Genomic DNA, 21,457 nt, shown 5'->3' on the forward strand with positions numbered 1-21,457 from the left:
AGTCTGATAAGTTCAGAATTTATCCACATGGCAATCATGGGATTTCATTGTTCAAACAAGGAAATGAATTAATTAGTGAAATAATTTGTGAAATGTACAATCGGAAGTATCAGGATCACATCTCAATGAAGAAATTGAGACATGTAGAAAAAAAGGGTAATATGACTGATAGGAGAAAAAAAGACACACAACTGAGGAAATAAAAATGTAGGACAAAGTATCCATGTTTAGGTAGACTAAAACTAAGAGAAGGTTAAAAAACAAATACATTTTCAAAGAGCTTACAGTTTTATTTATCATTCTGAGGTGTCAATTCTTTCTTCCTTTCTCCCTCATTCTCTGTCTCTCTTATTCTTTGAGCGCACGCGCGCGCGCACACACACACACACACACACACACACACATCATCATCATCATCATCATCATCATCATCATCATCTAGCAGTAGCAACAACGATCAGACTGTTGAGGTTTGCTCTGTGAGTGTGTACAGTAACAAGACTTGATAAAAAGCAGTAAGAAATGTATTGATTGACAGAAAGGTAATGGGAAAAACCCCAGTCACTCTTTTGGAAGTTTACTCTGATACTTTCCCCAAGCCTCAAACTTTGGTATCACAATACTCTTATCTAGTGTTCTCTTCCTCTATTAAGCATGCAGATTTCATAGCACAGGATATTAGGGCCCTTGCTCTATTGAAAATACAAATGAAATTTCTTTTTCTTCAGATTTTTATCAGTGAAAGTAGTTTATTGTTTATTGATTTATTCCATTTTGTTGGTGGTGATGGTTTTGGAGGTTTTGAACTTAGGGTCTTGGAACTGTCCCAGAGCTCTTCTTGCTTAAGACTACTACTTCAGACACAGCTTCATTTCTGGATTTTTGGTGGTTAATTAGTCTCAAGGATTTTCCTGCCTAGATTGGCTTCTAACTGCAGCCTTCAAATTTCAGCCTCCTAAGCCACTGACATTATGCTGTGTCCATTTTTAATCTTTTGTAAATTACATTAAACTACAGTATTATTAATAATACAAATCATTCGGGTGGTCTTTCTTTCTCCCTCCTCCTTCACCAAATCCCTCATTCTGAAACTTTTGATTTAGAAATTCTTCCTGGGGTGGATAATCTATATTTCTAGAAAGTTCCCAGGGAAAGCTTCTTTTGCTATTGTTGGACCATATTTTGAGAACTACTAATGCAGCCACTGTGCTATGAGAAAAAGGAGAGAGCCTTAATGAAATCAGTTCTAGAATCATCTGATTTCTTCCCAGGATACCTGGGAAACTTTAAGCTCATTCTTTTTAGGGAGGGTTATGAGATAGAAATATGAATGCTTGTCTTACCAATGGCCACATTCTGGATAAACAGAGGGAAGTTATTCATTTTGACATAGGGTAGGAATTGCTGTATGGCTTCTCAAGTTATTATTTACAAAGAGGCGCTCTGAATTAATTGAGAAGATCTACATTATAGGAGAAAAATTCAATCTTCCCACAAATGGAATTTCTTAAAAACAAAATGTCTAGAAAGTAATATATTTAGTGGTAGCCCAAATACATTTTGTCTTTCCTGTCTCTTAATAATGAACGGTTTGCTGTTTGTTTGATTTTAAGAGCAAAGATACACAGAGAAGAGAATGCGTATGAGAGGCCATACCGTAGTACTGGCCTCTCACTTCAGTAACCCTAAAATCATGACTATTTTACAATTCTAAACTACTCATCATTAACAGGTTATTCAACTTGAGGTTTGACAGTGTGGCTATGGGGAAATTTCCTCGTGATCACCACATCCAGATCTGGATTATATTCTCTGCTCTGTGATTTGTTGGGGCTGAAGGAAAGGGAAATGTATTTTAATATTATTATACCAGGAAGATTAATCCTTTGGGAATGAAAAACAATACTAGTAGAAATCACATGTGCAATTATTTTCCAAGTCAATAATGGAAAAGGACAATAGTTCCATGCCACTGCCTTTTTCTGGGGGTCTGTATTTTTCATAAATACACCTCTTATTGTATCAAATGTGTTCTGCCAAGAATTTTCCAAGGCTTGTCTGGTGAGACATTTTACTGTCAACCTCATGAACTAACACAAAATATGACTGAATATACCTGAAGTTCAGAACAAAGGAAAGCTCTTATCCTAAGGCAAATTTAAGCCAAAATGACCAAGTTTTTGTTTGTTGGTTTGTTTTGATTTTCACCTCAAATACTCTTGGTATTAGGATATCCATTGTAATTTTTATCAGGTGTGCCTGTACCCACCCACATCTGATATGCAGTCATTCATTTTGTTGTACCAATAAAGTTTCTTGGTATGTGTGTCTTAATTGTTGTATGCAACAATGTCTTAGATTTGATATCCAAGTAGTACCCAGGTATATTGAACATTTAGAAAGGAAACTAATGCCATTCAGCATACAAAAGACTTCAAACAGTTATCTCATGTAATGTAGAAATACAAAGACAGTCCACAATAATTCATGAAAATAAGAAATAACAATAAGACTATTAAGAGAAACTTTCATTGTGTGATAAATAACTTTTGGGTGGGGGCAGGTAGCAGAACTAAGGGAAAAGCATGAAAGATATTTTCTTTGGGATCAAAGACAAAATGAGACTAATGGCTAATACTACTTCCAATAACATTAGCTAGGAAGTACTAGTGAATAAAGTTAGTTGCACTGTTGTATGGCAGTGAAACATAGCAGCAAATTTATATCATTTATTGCAGCAACAATATGTATAAAGTATCTACTAAGATATAGTTAAGACAAAAAACTATAAATTTTGAAAGTTATTATTTTAACTGCTACAATGAGATAGAATATATTCATGCCAAAAAATCTTGCTAAATTGACCTGTTGATGAAATTGCATCTGTTGAACTCAAATTGGTGCTCATGGAAACTTGAAGATCAATTGTTCATGGAAAGCAATGGTGTCCTAAGGCCAAGCATATCCAAGACAGAAAACTAGTGAAAAGTCGGTGTTTCTGCCAGACACCAAGGGATTGATGAAATAATTGTATTTTCTGGAGTGGCATAGGAGAATGACAGCACTTTAGAAGAAATTACAAATTGAACTTTGATTTATTGAGGAAACACAAATTGGAATCCAAAACCTTTCTCTAGTACCCTTTCAAAAGTAGAAGTAAAATGGGGCAAGACAGGGAGTGGTAAATCTGTATAAGCTCTTCACAAATATTCAGATTGAATTCCTAAACCAAAGGTGATAATGTCACAATTGCCTAGTCTATACAGTGTTTTAAAATGATACCATATGCCTTTTCATTAAAATAATAAAACAAGTTATAAAACATTCTGAATAAACTGATTTCCAAATTATATACTTTATGGTTTCCCCTAAAATATAGTTTATTTCCTTCTTAGTAAATGGGCTAGTCTTAGTTTGTATTTTTCCTTCCTTAAAAGGAGACTCCTATGATAGTATGACTGTGTTCTCTGCCCTGGGAAGGTTCATGGTAGTGACTCCTGCCCACCACAGTCCCTCACACGACTACCACTTCTCACCTGTTCAAAGAACCCCATGCATAGACACAGGGCTCTGAAAGTGTCCATTTAAAAGTACATGAAAGCCAAATCAAGGAAAACATCCATGACACTATGTATTTTTCTTTATGCATTCAGGATTTTGCTGTTGTTGGGATGAAGACCTTGAGAAAGGCACAGATATCTGTTCAGATGAAGCAGGGACTGTTCTTCAAACACTAGAATTAGATAAGTGTTATTCAGAAGTGTGTGTGTGTGTGTGTGTGTGTGTGTGTGTGTGTGTGTGTGTATACAGCATGGACTCAACTGTTGTTGCCTCTGGTACAAATAAAACTTGCAATTTATATTCTATCAATAAAGTTCTAGCAGAAAGCATCCAGATGCCTTCCTTTACACACTGCAAATGGCTACATTTAATCTATAGGGACAGAATTGAGTGGTAGTATATGCTGAGTTTAACAAGCCTAAAATATTTACTGCTTTGCCCTTTAAGGAAAATTTTACTCAGCCCTGACCTAAAGTATTCATATGGCATTCGTAAGAATAGACTGACAAATTTCATGTTGGCTAAATTGTCAATTTAGCCCAAAGTATAGGTTTAGGACAAACCAATAAACGGTCACAAAGCAATTTCATGTTGGTTTGCAATTATTTTTTTCTGATTTACAGGCTGATATCTATTCTTAGACATTGTATATCATATTATTCCTACTTCTGCCTAATTATTCTCAGAGATTCTTACCTTTATTTGGTTCTGCCTTTGTGATCCCAGTTCTATGACATGTCTAGGGAACATTCTAGAAAGGAAAAGAAAAATGTAAACAGCATGAGAGTATAAGAGTTTTTACTTATTTAAATAACTTTCTATGAAATGTTTATGTCGTGAAGAAAGCCATCTGGAGGTCTGCACTCTGCTGTCAACTTGATCCAGAGTGACATCTAGATGTCTGAGGAATGTCATACACAAGAAACTGAAGAGCACACTGGCAAAATTAATATTTAACATGAAGTGATTTGGGATGACACAATCAAAATCTAAAATTACCTTAAAGTCAGGCAGGGTAGCATACATCTTGTTGCTTGACAGGAGAGCCCCAAATCAGATGAGGTTATTTTGTAACTGTCATAGTGTGTGTGTGTGTGTGTGTGTGTGTGTGTGTGTGTGTGTGTGTCAGACATAAACAAGATTATTATAGAAATCAGAAATAAACTTCCTCTCTTAAAGTGAGTGACTGCCCTATCTCTCCTGATTATAGATCTAGTCTGATGTTGAGATAAGATATACCCCAAACAGTGTAAGCTCTGCTTCCCTCGAGCTCTTCCCTGAATCACTCAAAAGGCCTATGATGACTCTCCTTTTCTAATATTCTTCTACTGAAGTGCCACACAATTCCATGGATTGGGATTCTCCTATGCTGAAAATGTCCACTTTGCTAAACAATAAACGTGTTCCTTTTCTCAGACCGAAGGATATCCACTTACCAGTTGATTCTCAAGAGAGCCCAGGTATGTTTCATTTAATTAAATAAGGCTGCCTGATGGTTAAGTTCCTCAGACCCAATTCATTATCTGGAGAAGTTGCATAAACATCCATTATATATACCTGCTATGCAAAGCAACAAATACAAACAAAATGTCAAATTAGTATAGTTAGTATAGCTTTCATATTGTATCTCAGCTCTCACAGCACACACATAGGCATGATAAAATATAGATTAGAGAGAGAAAGAGAGAGAGAGAGAGAGAGAGAGAGAGAGAGAGAGAGAGAGAGAGAGAGAGAGAGAGAGAGAGGGAGCTGGGTATGTGCTGTAGTGGAAGAGTGCTTGCCTAGAATGTATGAAGCCCTGGGTTCGATTCCTCAGTACCATATGAACAGATCAGGGACAGTGCCAAGACTCTGAGTTCAAGCCTCAGGAGTAGAAAAAAAAAACACTAAAGTCAAAGAATCCTGGCTGAGAATACAAAAGTAATGAGTAGCAGTCAGGTATACAAGCCTTTAGATAAGTGGGGGCTTTGTGACCTTTCTTACACAAAGGACTTTGCAGCACTTATAAATGATGATTACAGAGCCTGAGTCAGCCTGGTTCAAAATGTAGACGCAAGGATGGGTGTGACTTTGGGCTCCTTATTAAGTGTTTGTGTACTTGTGTTTCCTCCTGTGCGAAATGAATATCAGTCAATTCGTGTGTTGTTGTTCACAGTTCAGTTGCTTAGTGAAAGCTCAGTGAATGGTGTTGCATTGGAACCATGAGTCAAATGAAGATTTCTGTGGTCTGCAACTCGTGCTTTGGTTCAGCGTAAGAAGTTCTTATCACAAACACTTCCTATTGCTGATAAATCCCTTCTCAGAAGGAGAAAGTTAGACACATCTGCCTATGTGAAGAAGCCACAAGAGATGAGAAGAAAATGTACCAAGAAACAGTGATGAGGACAGGGGTATGGCTGAAAGCACCTGCCTAGCCAGGCATGAAACCTTGAGTTTAAACCCCAGTACTGAAATAAAAAATGTGAGAAAATAGACTACATCCTCTGAGCCCACATGAACAAATCCAACCTATCTCTAAGTGCCCTCCCAGGAGCCTAGACTGAAGTACTAAATTCCTGTCTGTCCTTGGGGCGTAAGGGTCTCTTCCTTCTCTGGGGCTCTTGTAACCACACATCATTAGTGTTAGCTCTAGGGACTTGGCCTATGGGAACAGAACTCACTGAGGAGGAGAAAAGGCTCCTCGATTTAATCTTCCTTCCTGACCACACAGTGAGCCTGGCATGAAGGAGACATAAGCTATTCAGGACTTGATTGGGGATCTGAGAGGTAAGATATGAAATGGGTTTGAAATTAGACACCTATATTCATAGAAGGATAAATATGTTGTAAAATTTCTAGTGTTAAGAATCTAAGATCATCAAGTCTAAAAAGATTTTAGATCTAGCATTCTGCCTGTTTGATATTCAAATCCCACTCTCCTTTCTCTTACCTAAACTTTGGTTTGTCTGTTTTACATTACATAATATAAAATATAATATAAAGTATATCTACATTATTATATTATATATTTTTAAATGGTAGAATAAGCCTAGCAGTAATACATACCCGAAACCTAACTACAAACCTAGCTTAAACCTAACTCACAATTTAACTCTAACTATAGCTCTAATCCTGATATTCAAACTAACTCCAACTCTAATCCTAATACCAATGGTAACCCTAATTCCAATCCTAACCCTAATCCTACCCCTTACAGCTGATCAATCTTAACCCCAGTGTTAATACTAACCCTAACCCCAAATTAACTCTAAAACTAACCCTAACACATACTCTAAAATTTTCAGTAATTAAAAAAAGAGCTAGGTTACCTATAATTAAAATTCAGATTATTACCAATGTCTTAAGTATTTTTATTTGAAAATGCTAAAAAAATCCCCGAGGGATTACAATTACATAAGTCAGATAAAGAGTACATATTGACCATGAACTATATAACTTGTAAGATGGGAGGGGAAAAATGGGAGAGAGGGAGGGAAGGAGTGATATGTATTCTTTCCCTGACTTAAGAATCTTTTACAGTGCACTTGAAACATTGAAAATACACCACACATTGTGGCACAAAATCTCACCAAGTCATTAGTATATTCATTGCAGGCATGTATCTAGTTGATTAACTTTTCCAGAGGAACTTTGCTTATTGCCATGTTATCATCGTCAATGTGAAGACTGTGTTCTCTCACGGATTCTTCTCGTCTTCACATCAGCAGCCCCCACAAGGCACATTTACATTCATACTTCTTTTGAGTTTGATGCTAGAAGAGTTAAAATTTCAGCTGTGTTAATCATTTACACCTGATCTGGTCGTTCATTTATAAACACATCCTACATTTTTCAGGATATATTTCCAAACTATTGGCTGAGCTTTCCCAGTTCACTTTCTATGCAGGGGAGCATGTCTGACCATGTCTGTTGTGTAAGGCATGTGTTTGCGGTGTTCTTTATCTGCCTTGAACAACTCAGCTCAAGAGTTTCTTCAGAGGAAGTCTTTCCAGTTACTCTAGTTTGAGAAAAGAGACCTTTGCTTAGCACCTTGCGTTCACTTTATACCAAGAGGCCCAAAAAGATATGAATGGGAAGGGACATTTAAATCACACTTAAATAGAATAGTCCACTTCTCTCATGTTCCAAATGTGATATTCCTGATTGCAAAGTGACCAATCCCATTTATTATCAAGAATTAAAACTGTAAAATAATATAGTTTAACTTCCTCAAACAGGAAAATGAAATAGATTTTCAATGAACTAATGAATGATCTCATTCTGAGAAAGAAAAGAGGGCGAGTCCAGTCATGCTTTGCTTGTGTAATAAAGATACCAATGAATAAAGAAGTATGAATATACAGAAAGAATAAATAAGAAAACCTACCAGTCACTTGGGGTTATGCTTCTAATTCTAACTAATCTTGAGACTGAGATCTGTTGATCTCTGTTCGAAGGCAGCCTTTGCAGAAAAGTTGAAGGGACTTTATCTCTGAATAATTAGCAAAAACAAAGCTGGATTCTAGCTGTGAGCAAAACATCAGAACAAGTATATGTGGTCCTGAGTTGAAGCTTGGAACTGGTATGCCAAAAATTAGTTAAAAAATTAATTGAAATTTTAAAAAGATGCCCAATACAGGTGTCTGTCTCCTCTAAAGAGCCTGTTAGGTTTCTAATGGTAGAGATTGTTACTAAGTATGTCATTTTAAATGATGCCTGACACATGTTATTTAAGAACATCTATGCAAGTGAGCTTAGCAAAAAAAAAAAAAAACAAACCCAAAACAAAAACAGACTTCCTATACAACATTACCCATAGGCACAGACATTAAAATTGTGCTTCCATAATATAGCATTGATATGAATTGTTTTGTCATCTTTAAATAGTACTCATCTTATTGGAGGTAGTTGGAGCAGGGGAAGTAACTATAGTTTTTAGGGTAACATAAGTAGTAGTTGCAACTGAAATAATAATGAACTGGTAGTTTTCTGTTTTATGTGAGAGGAGAGAGGGAGAGAGAGAGAGTTCTGACTTAGATTCAGTAGCATCCTCACTCCAGCTTTCCCCACCTTTCCTTTCCTGGTCCACGTCAGCCTTCCATGGAGCCCCACAACCACTCCAGCCTGTCTGGCTTTGTACTCCTTGGCTTCCCCAGCGTGGGGCATGTCAGGGGCTGGCTTTTTGTCCTGCTGCTGCTGGCATATCTGTTCACCATCGGTGGCAACACGCTCATCTTCTTAGTCGTTCGCCTGGACCCAGCCCTTCACAAGCCCATGTACCACTTCATCAGCCTTCTCTCCTTCTTGGAGGTGTGGTACACTGCCACCACCATCCCCAAGATGTTAGCTAACCTTCTCAGCGAGGAGAAAACCATTTCTTTCGCAGGGTGCCTCCTTCAGACCTACTTCTTCCATTCCCTAGGGGCCTCTGAGTGTTACCTTCTTACCGCCATGGCCTATGACCGATACCTAGCCATCTGTCGGCCTCTCCACTACCCTGCCATCATGACCTCAACGCTCTGTGCCAAGATGATTGCTGGCTGTTGGACTTGTGGCTTCCTTTGCCCGATTTCTGAGGTGATCCTGGTCTCCCAGCTGCCCTTCTGCAACTACAATGAAATCCAGCACATCTTCTGTGACTTCCCTCCTCTTCTGAGCCTGGCGTGCCAGGACACGTCCACGAACGTCCTGGTGGACTTCGGTGTGAATGCCTTCATCATCCTGCTCACTTTCCTCTTCATCATGGGCTCCTACGGGAGAATCCTCGGGGCCGTGTTGAAGATCAGAACCGCAGCAGGAAGGAAGAAGGCCTTCTCCACGTGCGCCTCGCATCTCCTCGTGGTCCTCATCTTCTTCGGGAGCATCATCTTCATGTACGTTCGGCTGAGGAAGAGCTACTCACTGACCCTGGACAGGACGCTTGCTGTGGTCTACTCGGTGATAACACCACTGGCCAATCCCATTATCTACAGCCTTCGAAACAGGGAACTCCTCAAGGCCATCGAGAGGACCATCTTCAGGAAGGGGGGGAAAGCTTGCCCCACGCACCACTGACTTAACACAGCCAGGGACCTTCCTTCTCTTCAACACCCGAAAGCTCTGCATGCCTTTGTCCAGGCTTTGAATCCTCCTGCCAGGGTGACATGCACTCAGCCATGCCATCTTCTCTCATCTCTACAGACTTGCCTTTACTTCTCTTTGATATCCCTGCTGGCAACATGTAAGAAGATCTTGATATGTCCATTCTGCTTGTTGTGGCCATTTGTTTTCAAAGGGTGTACATTTCTCTTCGGTTACTGATAAATTTCTCTTCTACTTTTTCTACTTAGACTTCCCTACACAGCCAGCTGGTCTCTCCCTCTCTGCTTTTCAGCCCACTGCAATATGGTTTGGTCTCAGAACATTCAATATTTCAGTGTTTGTCTAAGACTTGTAATGTCCTCCATGACACCAAACACATTGTATCTTTCTTTTTTACAAATCATTCTATTTGGGTCATAAAAGGGAGATTTCATTGTGGCATTTCCATTCCTGTCTGCGAAGTATGCCAATCAAACTTGTCCCTCTCCTTTCCTTTTTCTAAAACAATTTTCAAACGGTTTCATTTGTCTATTTTCATACATGATAATAAAATGCTTTAACCATGTCCATTTCATTTACCTTCTGTCTGTCCCTCTCCCTCCCATCAGTACCACTTCCCTAAAAGAGCTGTTTCCCTTTTTCTAACATGTAATGTCTTTCTTTCAGTGTATATTAGTTGCACCAATGTTTTCACTATGGTATCTCATGCACCTTTCTCTCTCTCTCTTTTTCTTTCTTTCTTTCTTTTCTTTCTTTCTTTTCTTTCTTTCTTTCTTTCTTTCTTTCTTTCTTTCTTTCTTTCTTTCTTTCTTTCCTGCTTGCTTGCTTGCTTGCTTGCTTTTGCTAGTCCTGGGACTTGAATTCAATGCCTGAGCACTGTCCTTGGGCTTTCTCAAGACTAGAACTCTACCACTTGAGCCATAGCATCACTTCTGGCTTTTTCTATGTATGTGGTACTAAGAAATCAAACCCTGGTCCTTGTGCATGCTAAGCAAGCACTCCACCACTAGGCCAAAGTACCAGGCACATATCTATCTTTTTATCTCTGTCTCTAATGGATAGAGACAGAGAAAGAGCTATCTGTCATAAATATTTTTATCAACATATAGAGATAAGCCAGGTGGGGTGGCTCAGGCCTGTAATCCTAGCTTCTCTGAAGGCTGAAATCTGAGAATCATGGTTCAAAGCCAGCCTGGGCACTAAAGAATGTGAGATGCTTATCTTCAATTAATCACCAGAAAATGGGAAACGGGACTGTGGCTTCAAAGTCCGTCCCTATCAATGCCATATTTTTCTCTTGGAATACTATTTAAGCCACAGAGTTGCATATTCAAATTAATAGCAGCTATAACTAGATTCTTCCTGGGAAATTAAGACTGAGTGTCACAAATGAAATCTTCACATTTCCGATCTCGAATAAGATGCTTTTACTTCTGTTAATGGCCCATGAGTTTAGTTACTTGATTTTGCTTTCCTTTTTTTCCCATTATTTTAATCCACCAATAATGTATCATTCCTCTTACATAGTGTGGATATGTTTTGCTTCCTACTCTCTTTAGTGCTGTCAGTCTGAGAAAAAGAAAATATTTTTCTATTGTTGGTAATGTATAGAGGGGTTACAGTTACATTCACCAGATAGTAGATGCATTACTTCTCATACATTGATACCCCTTCTCATGTTTGTGCTCCCATTTCCTGCCTCCCACCCCCTCCCAATCATCTTGTTTCTTACCCTTCCCTTTCATATTTCAAATAAACAAATAAATGTATCACCATACTTTATAAGGGAAATAAAGTGCATTCCTTCCTTGGTTTCTAACATCCACTCCACCAGTCAACTCCCCAGCCACATCAAGGATCTGAGCTCTTCAAACACTCTAAGATCATCTTGGATTTAGGATACACACAGCCTACTCTATAGTCTTTATTTTTACGGGCATCTAGCTTGCCTTTAAAATTTGTATAACTATTAATATACATAAGCAAGTTTGTGTATATGTAGCTATAAATCAAGTTAATTAGTCCTTCCTACAAACCCATAAATTAGATTTGGTCTGAAACCATTTCAGTTGTTAGTTGCAGGGTGTTCAGAAGCTAGTATTGTCTAAACAGTATTTAAATGATCAGGCAAAAAGGAAAAAGTAATGAATCTTATCCTCTACCATCAATAACATCCTCGGCCTCATCCTGTTTTTAATCATTTTCATTTCATCCTGATTATAATGGTAACTAGAAAGTGCCAGCCTGGATGAACTCATTTCTGTCATCTATACCATCAGTTCCATTCTGACTCACATATGCCTTTCATGTCTCTTTGGCTATAATATGGCATATACATTTCTAGATCGGTAACTATTTTTTTCATATATTTTTATTGTAATTAATAGAAGGGTTACATTATATTCACCAGATAGAAGGTGCATTACTTCATAAACATTGATGCCCTCTCTCATGTCTTGGTCCCCATTTCCCTCCCCTTACCCCACCCCTCATTTTGTTTTCCTCTCTTCCCTATCTGATTTCAAATAACCAAATACACATATATCCAATATATCAGATAACAAGGTGAAATACTGTAACACTACGAGATAACCAAGGGCCAGCAAAAAAGATGAGAGATAACATACTATATCAAGGACAACAATCACTCATTATATGGCTTTTGTTTCTATATCCTGGAGGTCCTTTCATTTAGTGTCACACTATATGGCCTATGTATCTAGATCTGTAACTCTTTATTTGAACTTGTAGTGAGCTTCTCAGCTGTTTCTAAGTGATGTTCATTTCTCACATTGTGAGGGTCTCAGCTTTTATTTCATCCCTCATTTTCATGTATTTCCTTTGTAGCTTTTGAACTTAAAGGCAAGCAATTTGTCATGAAAGTGGGATTGGCGGAGGCAGGGGGAGGGGAGGGTCCTGATTTTTTTTCCTAGAATCTTTGAAAATTCTAGAAATAACTGTTCATGTTTTTTTTAGATGTTCAAACTTTTTTTTAAGTACAAGATGTTTCTTAGTCAAATTAATAGAATGTTTGAATCTGTTTTTCTTGTGCATTGATTGGAATTATAAAGTTACAAAGTTACACACACACACACACACACACACACACACACACTTTTACATCTCCATGGAATACAAGGTCACAAGTCACAATGCTTATTTGTGGGTGAGCATATACCGGCATTGCTTATCTGCATGTCAGTTTTTCTCTATTTTTCCTCCATATTTTTGTGCTTCATTACTCCTCCTTATGGTATCTAGAGACATGTAGAAAGCAGAAGCTTCCACAAACTCAGTCACATCTTAGAGTAGAAGTTTCAGGATAGATTAAAAAGCACATAATTCAAATTAAAATATCAAACAAAGACAAGAAAATATAACAAGTGAGGAAGCACAAAAAGCTGTGACATTAACTTTTTCTCTTATTTTTCTCCTTTTACCAATGAAGATGTATTCGTAGATGTAAACATGCATAATAAGTTATAAATTATTTTATAAATATTTACATGTATTTGTAGACATTATTTATGTAGATGAAATTGCTCGATTTTATTATTTCTTTTTCCTATGATATTGTATCACCACAGTACTGGTCAGTTCTCAGTCTTACATGCTTGCAAAGCAAGTGCTGAGCCAGTGAACCACATTCCCAACTTCATTTTGTTTTCAGCTCACTTTTGGAAATGATCTTGATGTTCTTTTTCTCACTGGACTATTAGTTATTGCTGCAGGACATGGCTAGATGATAAAGGATTGCCAACTAAGGAACTTTCTGGATGCATTACCCTTCCTGAGGGATTACTTCAGTAATCTCAGGAGCTATTCTGGTGGCTCAGGGACTTCTGTCCCATCAGCAGTACAGGTCATGGGAGAGAATTGTTCTATGGCTTGACGTACTCCCATCAGATTTCATCAAAGTGTTTCATACCATCTCTTCTAGGCCCCAGGAGTGCTTAGATGCACCACTGAAAGGGAGAATAGGAAGTGATCAGGGGTTCTCCTCCACCTCCTACCTCTAATCCCTGCTGTGCTCCCAGGTTCAAGTGCTAACAGTCTCTTTCCTCTATCAAGCTCTGCATGTGGGCTCTGTTAGGCATTTTTACAAGCCATTTTTCTCTTTTTAATTACCTTTAAGTATTTGTACAAAAGATTTGCCATTTAACAAAGCTGTTTATGAGTACAATACATCTTGATTGCTGTCACCCTTTTCAGCACCTTTTTCTTTATAGAATGAGTTTTAACAAAGTAACTAGAACTTTCAGAAATAGGGGGAAATTACTGAATAATTAGGGTCTTCAGGGCATCTTATTCAGAACACAGGAACAACATTTTATTGAAAAGTAAAGTTTTTGCTTTTTAAATGCAATAGTGAAGAATCTGACTTCACAATTGACAAACTGGTTATGCTTTTAAGCATCCTGGCAATATCTCTTTCTTGATGCCTGTTTCCTGTTTTACAGCATGAAAAATCAAATAATCCCTTCAGATCAATCCTTAGTTCCACACTTAAATAAATATAGGCTGTGGCTAATGCCACTGTGAAAACTAGACAATAGAATTTGGGGGGGTAATTCTAAAAGGTTCTAGGAGTATGGGGAGTGAAGCATGATTGCAAAAGACCCAAGAAAGATAAACATCAATGTGTGCACATGGTAGGTTTTCTAAGAGCACCAGGATGAATAATAGGTAAGAGAAGGAGCTCCACTTTGCCCTCTACCATCGACCACTCAAGCTGAGGTACATCAGACATTTCACCAATCATACTGCAAGGTAGCTCAAGTTTGAGGTTTATTTATCAATTAGCTCTCATGACTAATCTTTGACAATGCGATGTGTGAATACACAGAATTACAGATCATGACAGGATATCACTGGAGTCACACTGAGTAAGTACATCTGGTAATTTAGAGGTGTGAATGTTGAGTGCTCACTTTGAAAGGCCCAGGTAGACTGGCGCTAAGTTGATTTAGGTGGCACAAAATTGATTTAAGAGAAAGGATATAGCTCATGAGATCCTTGCAAGCAAAGAACTCAAGATTTAAAACTGGGGGCCCAGTTGTCAAACTGAAATTTTAGGGATAGTGGTAAAAATGTTTGAAGCATGACTCTAAATCAGGAGAAGAGGGGTGATCCACACAGAAAAGCTAACAGCAGTGGGTGAAAGTCAAGGAAAGAAGAGTTTATCAAATCAGAGCCCTTCAATCACAGAGAAGGCCATCTGAACAGGAGCCTTCGGGCACTGTTCATCCTGGAGGGGGTTTGGTGATCATTTGCAGTGGTAGCATGGATTCTTTCACGGATTTGAAGAGATTTTGCTGATCTGAATCAACATGAGAAATGTAAGGGCAATATGAAGTTTGGTACAGATGATTTATGACATTATCCCGAACGTCCTACTTTGCTATTAACAATTCTTTGTTGTTATGAATTGATGAGTGTACAGGGTATATTTAAAGTTCAGAATTGTGGGGGCACTGGGAGTTACTCTGCACACTCATGTTCAGCGGTGCTGAAAGTTATAGTAATTAGAAGTAATGAAAGAGAAGAAAAGAAAAAAAATGTAAGGGGGAAACTACAATGTTTGGGGTTTTTTCTGAAACTATACTGAATGAGATATGAAGGAGAGAAGGAGTGGTCTGGATCTCTAAGAATTCTGGAGATTGACAGTGAGCATGTGAGGGTGCTAGTTTTCAATAGGAAGTAACCCTGTGGCACCGCAGGGCACAGCCTGTGAGGAGCTTGTGGAATCCTGAGGGAAACTTTGATTCTGACAAAGGAAGAGACAAGGTACTGGGCTTCCAATATTCATCCTTATAAGAAGCCTCCTCTAGAGATTGAAAATTGAGGTTAAGATGCAAGACAACTCATATGCGAACTAACTCAGACACCAGAGATAGAACAAAGAAGCTCCACACATGTACTTTAAATGTATATTGAGACATGAAGGAATGTAAAACTAAAAAAAGAATCGAGAGAAGAACAGGTGTCAGGTGAATTGCAAAAGTTAAGTATGAACTTGAGGTTTGAATGAGGCAGGAGGAAAAACTGGAGCAGGGGAAAGACATGGATTTAAGGTGAGGAAAAGGTTGAGTACAGAACTGGAAGGAAGAACAAATACAGTTATCACATTCAATGTACATGTGTAAAATTTGACCCATGTCATTCGAAGGTAGGGATGAGAAGGGGAAGCTAAGGGAGACTAATGGGAGGGTGACATTGATCAAGATTCTTTGTACTCATGCGCTGGTTTATGGAGTTGTAACCTCTTTGTGTAAGTACATAATAAATTTTTAAAGGAAGTGGTTCTGCTGAGGCAAACTGCCCAACTGAGGTGAGGGATTGGAAGTTCAATACCAACCTGAGCTAAATAGTGAGACTTTGTTTAAGAAAACATTTTTGTAAAAAGTTTTTTTTTGTCTCTAGCTTCTTGGGAGAACTACCTCATGTAAAACTTGTGGTTGAGGAAAGGTTTATTGTAAGGACTATTTATATATATATATATATATATGTATATTTCCTGGACTTAGAAGAAAGTGTATGCTCAGACAAAAGTAGAGTAAATAAAGCTAGCTTTGATGAGATTAAAGAATCTTCATTTCTCTGTGTATGACAAATCTGATGTATCATTTCATATAACAATTTATATCTTCTGTGCAGTTTTCCTGATCTCCATAAGTAACCTGTGGTTCATTTACTGATCTTCCAATTTTGTGGACTATGAAAACTAGCATTTATCTTGCTGAATTTAAGCATAAGCAAGGAATTTCATAAGCCAGCTAGTTCATGCTAGCAATCACAGCTACACAGGAGGAACATGTAAGAGGATGGTGGTCCGAGGCCACCCCAGGCAAAATGACAATAACAAAAACTAAGCCAAACGTGAGGAAATAGTGACTCGAGTGGTAGAATGCTTGCCTGGAAAGCCCAAACTCTGAGCTCAAACCACTATACACAGAAGGAAAGAAAGAAAGAAAGAAAGAAAGAAAGAAAGAAAGAAAGAAAGAAAGAAAGAAAGGAAGGAAGGAAGGAAGGAAGGAAGGAAGGAAGGAAGGAAGGAAGGAAGGAAGGAAGAGAAAGAAAAAAGAAAGAGAAACAAAAACAGAAAGAAGGAAACACAAAGAAAATGAAAGGAAGGAGGAAAGAAAGGAAGGGAGGAAAGAGAGAGAGAGAGAGAGAGAGAGAGAGAGAGAGAGAGAGAGAGAGAGAGAGAGAGAGAGAGAGAGAGAGAGCAAACAAGAAAGGAAAATTGTATGCCAGTAAACAAAACAGAGATTATTCCCTGTCCTCATGGATGTTTATAAAAGGTTACTTACAGGTCAAACTGCAAATATTTCAAGTAGTTCTGAAATTGAAAAATATTTATTTCATTCTTTTTTATTTTTATTTTCGGTTTCAGTAGTGGGGATTGGACTCAGGGCCTGAGAGCTGTCCCTTAGCTTTATCCCTCAAAGCTAGAGCTTTGCCACATGAACCATAGCTCCACTTCTGGCTTTTTGCTGGATAATTGGAGATAAAAGTCTCTGGGATTTGTCTACTCAGGCTGTCTTTGAACTTGAATCCTGTGGTCTCAGGCTGCTGAGTAAGTCCTAAAATTCACATAAATTCCATTAAGCAAAATAATTGGATTATGGGGTGGAATGTGACTCCTCAAATGGGTTGTGGTATCCAGAAAAGGCATTTTAAGTGGAATGAGAAGGGTGGATATCCTGAAGGAAGCTGCTATCTGGAGGAATCTGGAGGGATGGAATTGAAGTGTTTGATCCTCAAAGCATTTACTGAGAGGACTTTACTCAGGAGAAACCCAGAGGGCCTTCTGAATATTCTTGTTAGGATTTCTATGACTCCATTTTTCTTCCTGATTTCCCCGTATTTCACCATACAGGGACATGAATGATAAGCCATGGACACTGGAAACTGGAGCCAGGTGACAGAATTCATCATTTTGGGCTTCCCTCACCTGCAAGGCATACAGACTTTCCTCTTCTTCTTGCTGCTTCTGGTGTACCTCACTACTGTATTTGGAAACCTGTTGATTTTCCTGGTGGTTCGCCTGGACTCCAGACTCCACACACCCATGTATCAGTTTGTCAGCATTCTCTCCTTCTTGGAGCTGGGCTACACAGCTACCACCATCCCCAAGATGCTGGCAAACTTGCTCAGTGAGAAGAAAACCATTTCATTCTCTGGCTGCCTCCTACAGATCTATTTCTTCCACTCACTGGGAGCTACTGAGTGCTATCTCCTGACAGCTATGGCTTATGATAGGTACTTAGCCATCTGCAAGCCTCTCCACTATTCCACTCTCATGACCCCAACACTCTGTACCAAGATTGCTGTTGGATGTTGGTTGGGAGGCTTAGCTGGGCCAGTGACTGAAATTTCTTTAGTGTCCCGCCTACCTTTCTGTGGCCCCAATCGCATCCAACACATCTTCTGTGATTTCCCTCCTGTGCTGAGCTTGGCTTGTACTGACACATCTATCAATGTCCTGGTGGATTTCATTATAAACTCCTGCAAGATCCTGGCTACTTTCCTGCTGATTCTCAGCTCCTATGTGCAGATAATCTGCACAGTGCTCAGGATTCCCTCGGCGGCAGGCAAGAGGAAGGCCTTTTCCACCTGTGCCTCTCATCTCACTGTGGTTCTCATTTTCTATGGGAGCATTCTCTTCATGTATGTGCGGCTGAAGAAGAGCTACTCACTGGACTATGACAGGGCCCTCGCAGTGGTCTACTCAGTAATTACTCCCTTCCTCAACCCCTTCATCTACAGCCTTCGCAACAAGGAGATCCAGATGGCCATGAAGAGGCAGCTAAAGCGAACGTGGATCCTGGGATGAGTGAAAGGAGGGACATCTCCAAAGTGGAGTGAGGACACGGTGGCTTTGACTATCATCAGTGGTCACAGGTGGAAAGCCACATATTCCTTGCTCTTCTGTGTGAAATAGTGGAAAGAGGGAGATTACTGCCCAGACCTTCTGTGTTGCAGCATTGGGTGTACTGTCTGTGGGCTCACTTTTAGCTTGACACAGGAGACTGGAAAAGACACACCTTGTGTCCATATGATGGACTGCAGTGAATTCCTAACCTCAGCTGTTTATATACAGTACTAAGATTCTTGTTAACTTTTTCTCTTGCTTACACTGTATGTGTGTGTCTACATGTGGGTGTGTGTGCAAATGTATTTGTTTTAATATAAATCATTTGGCTATGTACTATACAACAATTGTCAAATAAAATCAGAGCCAAAATAAATGATTTTTCATTTATCATTTAATCATCCCACGTAGAAAATTCTGGTATATTAAAGTGTGCTTTTTTTGACATTAAATAGATCTGCATGAAAATGCTAGCTCAATTAGTCGACTGTCAAGTACTTGATATTTAAAATATAAGTCAGTCTCCCTGAGTCTTGATTTCACCATGAAACAGCAATACCATCCTTAAGATTCTTTTGACAGAATCTGTAAACCACAATATACAGTGTCAGACATGTAGATTTTATTACAAAAGTTACATTTATTTTATTTATCTCATTTTATTCAGCTCCCTTATCATGACTCAATATCTTAGAATAACACCTAGTAACATATAAATGAACAAAAGTAGTTGTTAGGACTTTCCCCTGAAGAACAGGAAGAAACTAGTCAGAGGCAGTTATGGAAGGATGTGTTTGTCTTACATCTGTCCTGATGAGCTGTCTGAATTATTACCCTCACTGGTCTTGATGTCCAATGCTTGTGTAAAGTACAAGCATTCAGTAGCTAAGACACTGGCAAGAAACAAGATTGTGTTTGAGATTGAACTGCTTCTTCATTTCAAGTCAATTTATTTTCTGTAACATAAGAATATGTGAAAAATAATCCCCTAAAACTCCTAAAATTAAGTAAATAAGAAATCAGAGGTTTTAATTATTAGCTCTTATCTAGGATTGCTGTGCATCTGAATATTTTCTGAGTAGAATACCATGACTTGACTTATAAGAAAACTTTCATTTCTAGAGGATTTTATAAGATCCCCAAATGATTTTATTTTGACCAACTAAAATATAACCAGTGATCCACCTTTCTTGACTTTTAACTCAGCACATGCTTATATAGAATTAATATTGTTTAAATGTAATCTATATGAAAATATCAATGTCTCTTGCAAGCATAAAAAAGCAAACCTATTATCCATATGTAATTATGAAAGACCGTGAGTTTTTGTTTGTGTTTTTGTCTGTCATGGGGCTTGAACTTAGAGCCTGGGCACTGTCCCTGAAGATCTTTATGCTGAAGGCTCTTTTTGCCACTTTAGCCACAGTGTCACTTCCAGTCTTTGCACCACTGTAGCCACAGTGCCGCTTCCAGTTTTTGAGTGGATACTTGGAGATAAAAGTCTCACAGGGACATTTTCTGCCTGGGATGGCTTTAAACCATGATCCTGATGTCAGCCTCCTGAGTAGCTATAATTATAGGCATGAGTCACTAGTGCCCAGTGAGTTTTCCTTTTTAAATCCAGAGCAAAAAGAACAAAACTAAAGGCATTGAAATATCTGACTTCAAAACAAACTACATTATCAGTAGTAAATTAGTATAGTCCTTGTAGAAATAGTATGGAGAGTTTACAATTTACAAAAAAAATAATAGAACTACCACATAATGTAGCAGTCCCATTAGTGGGAGCACATTACAAAGGGAAGAAGTAAGTGAAAAAGACAGTTGCAATTTCATGTTTATGGCAGAACTATTCACAACAGAAAAAAAGTATAAAACCACCCTTGGTATCTACCCATGCATGAATGGGTAAAAACAATGTGAAATATGGAACATTATTCAGTCATAACCAAGACTGAAATTCTGTCACTGGCAGTAACTGTGGGTGAACTGCAATGACACCATGTTAAGTGAAATAAGCCAGACACACAAATGTAGACACCACATGTCCTCACTCAAATGTGGAAGCTCCAGAGAACTTGACTTCATAAAAGCAAGGGTTAGAAAAGAGTTTTATCATAGTCAGGGAGGGTAGTGGATGAGTATAGAGAGGATAGACAATGCATACCTAAATATGGCTAGATAATTCCAGGTGTTTCTGCCTGAGCTTACTTTAAGCTGTAATTAGATTTCAGCCTCCTGAGTCACTAGGATTACAGGCATGATCTGCTGTCACTCAGCATTTGAAAAAATAATGTTTAGCCTCAAGCAATATTCCAGCCAGAAATGACCTATAAAAATCAGACCATCTCATGACAAGTAAAAGAGTGAATTTGTAGGGAAGGGAACGGGGAAAACAAGATGACTGGGAGGGGGTGGGGGAAATGAAAGCGGGACAAAAACATAAGAAGGGGAATCAATGTTTGCGAAGTAATACACCCACTACCTGGCAAATGTAACTGTAACCTCTTTATACATTACCCTGACAATAAAATACACTTTAAATAAAAGAGTGAATTTGATGGCTCTTTCCATACTTTATGTATGATGGTAATCACTTCTACTCAGTATCATATTTGTTTAGGTCCAGTGTTTTCAATGAAAGTTTTGTGAAGTAGACTCAGTATCATGATCAAAGAGGCCCTTTGTCTGGGACACAGGTAGATAGAATTCTGTTTCAGATTTGGATTTTCATAAACTAGTTTACAGTACCTGGCATAATTATTGAAACTGAGCATTTCATGTCTCTAGTTTTTAAAAAGCTCTATTTCCTAAGGTTGTTGTGATAATAAATGAGAAAACACAAAATCCTTAGCATAGCCTTCAAGGTTATGAGAAACGTGGATCTGATGAATATCAAAAAGTCCCGATGCTAGAAATTTGCTTGTGATTGCCTAATCCATCTGTTCCTAAATCTTG

General features: G+C 38.4%; 2 protein-coding genes across 2 annotated transcripts; both read left to right on the forward strand.

The window, feature by feature from the left end:
• Positions 1–8,637: 8,637 nt before the first annotated feature.
• LOC150058059 (olfactory receptor 6N2) lies at positions 8,638–9,594 on the forward strand. Its single transcript, XM_090339832.1, has one exon. It carries the CDS (start codon positions 8,641–8,643, stop codon positions 9,592–9,594), a length of 954 nt encoding a protein of 317 aa, XP_090195958.1. The 5' UTR covers positions 8,638–8,640.
• Positions 9,595–17,521: 7,927 nt separating this feature from the next.
• Positions 17,522–18,460, forward strand: LOC150058060 (olfactory receptor 6N1). The gene has a single exon (XM_090339833.1). It carries the CDS (start codon positions 17,522–17,524, stop codon positions 18,458–18,460), a length of 939 nt encoding a protein of 312 aa, XP_090195959.1.
• The last annotated feature ends 2,997 nt before the right edge of the window (positions 18,461–21,457 follow it).

This window comes from Megascapheus bottae, chromosome 10 (assembly GCF_031878675.1).
Source record: "Megascapheus bottae isolate mThoBot1 chromosome 10, mThoBot2.hap1, whole genome shotgun sequence".
NCBI lineage: Eukaryota > Metazoa > Chordata > Mammalia > Rodentia > Geomyidae > Megascapheus > Megascapheus bottae.

Bases quoted from the DNA above. Each gene is read 5' to 3' on its own strand.
- LOC150058060 (XM_090339833.1), top strand. From the start codon at position 17,522: ATGGACACTGGAAACTGGAGCCAGGTGACAGAATTCATCATTTTGGGC.
- LOC150058059 (XM_090339832.1), top strand. From the start codon at position 8,641: ATGGAGCCCCACAACCACTCCAGCCTGTCTGGCTTTGTACTCCTTGGC.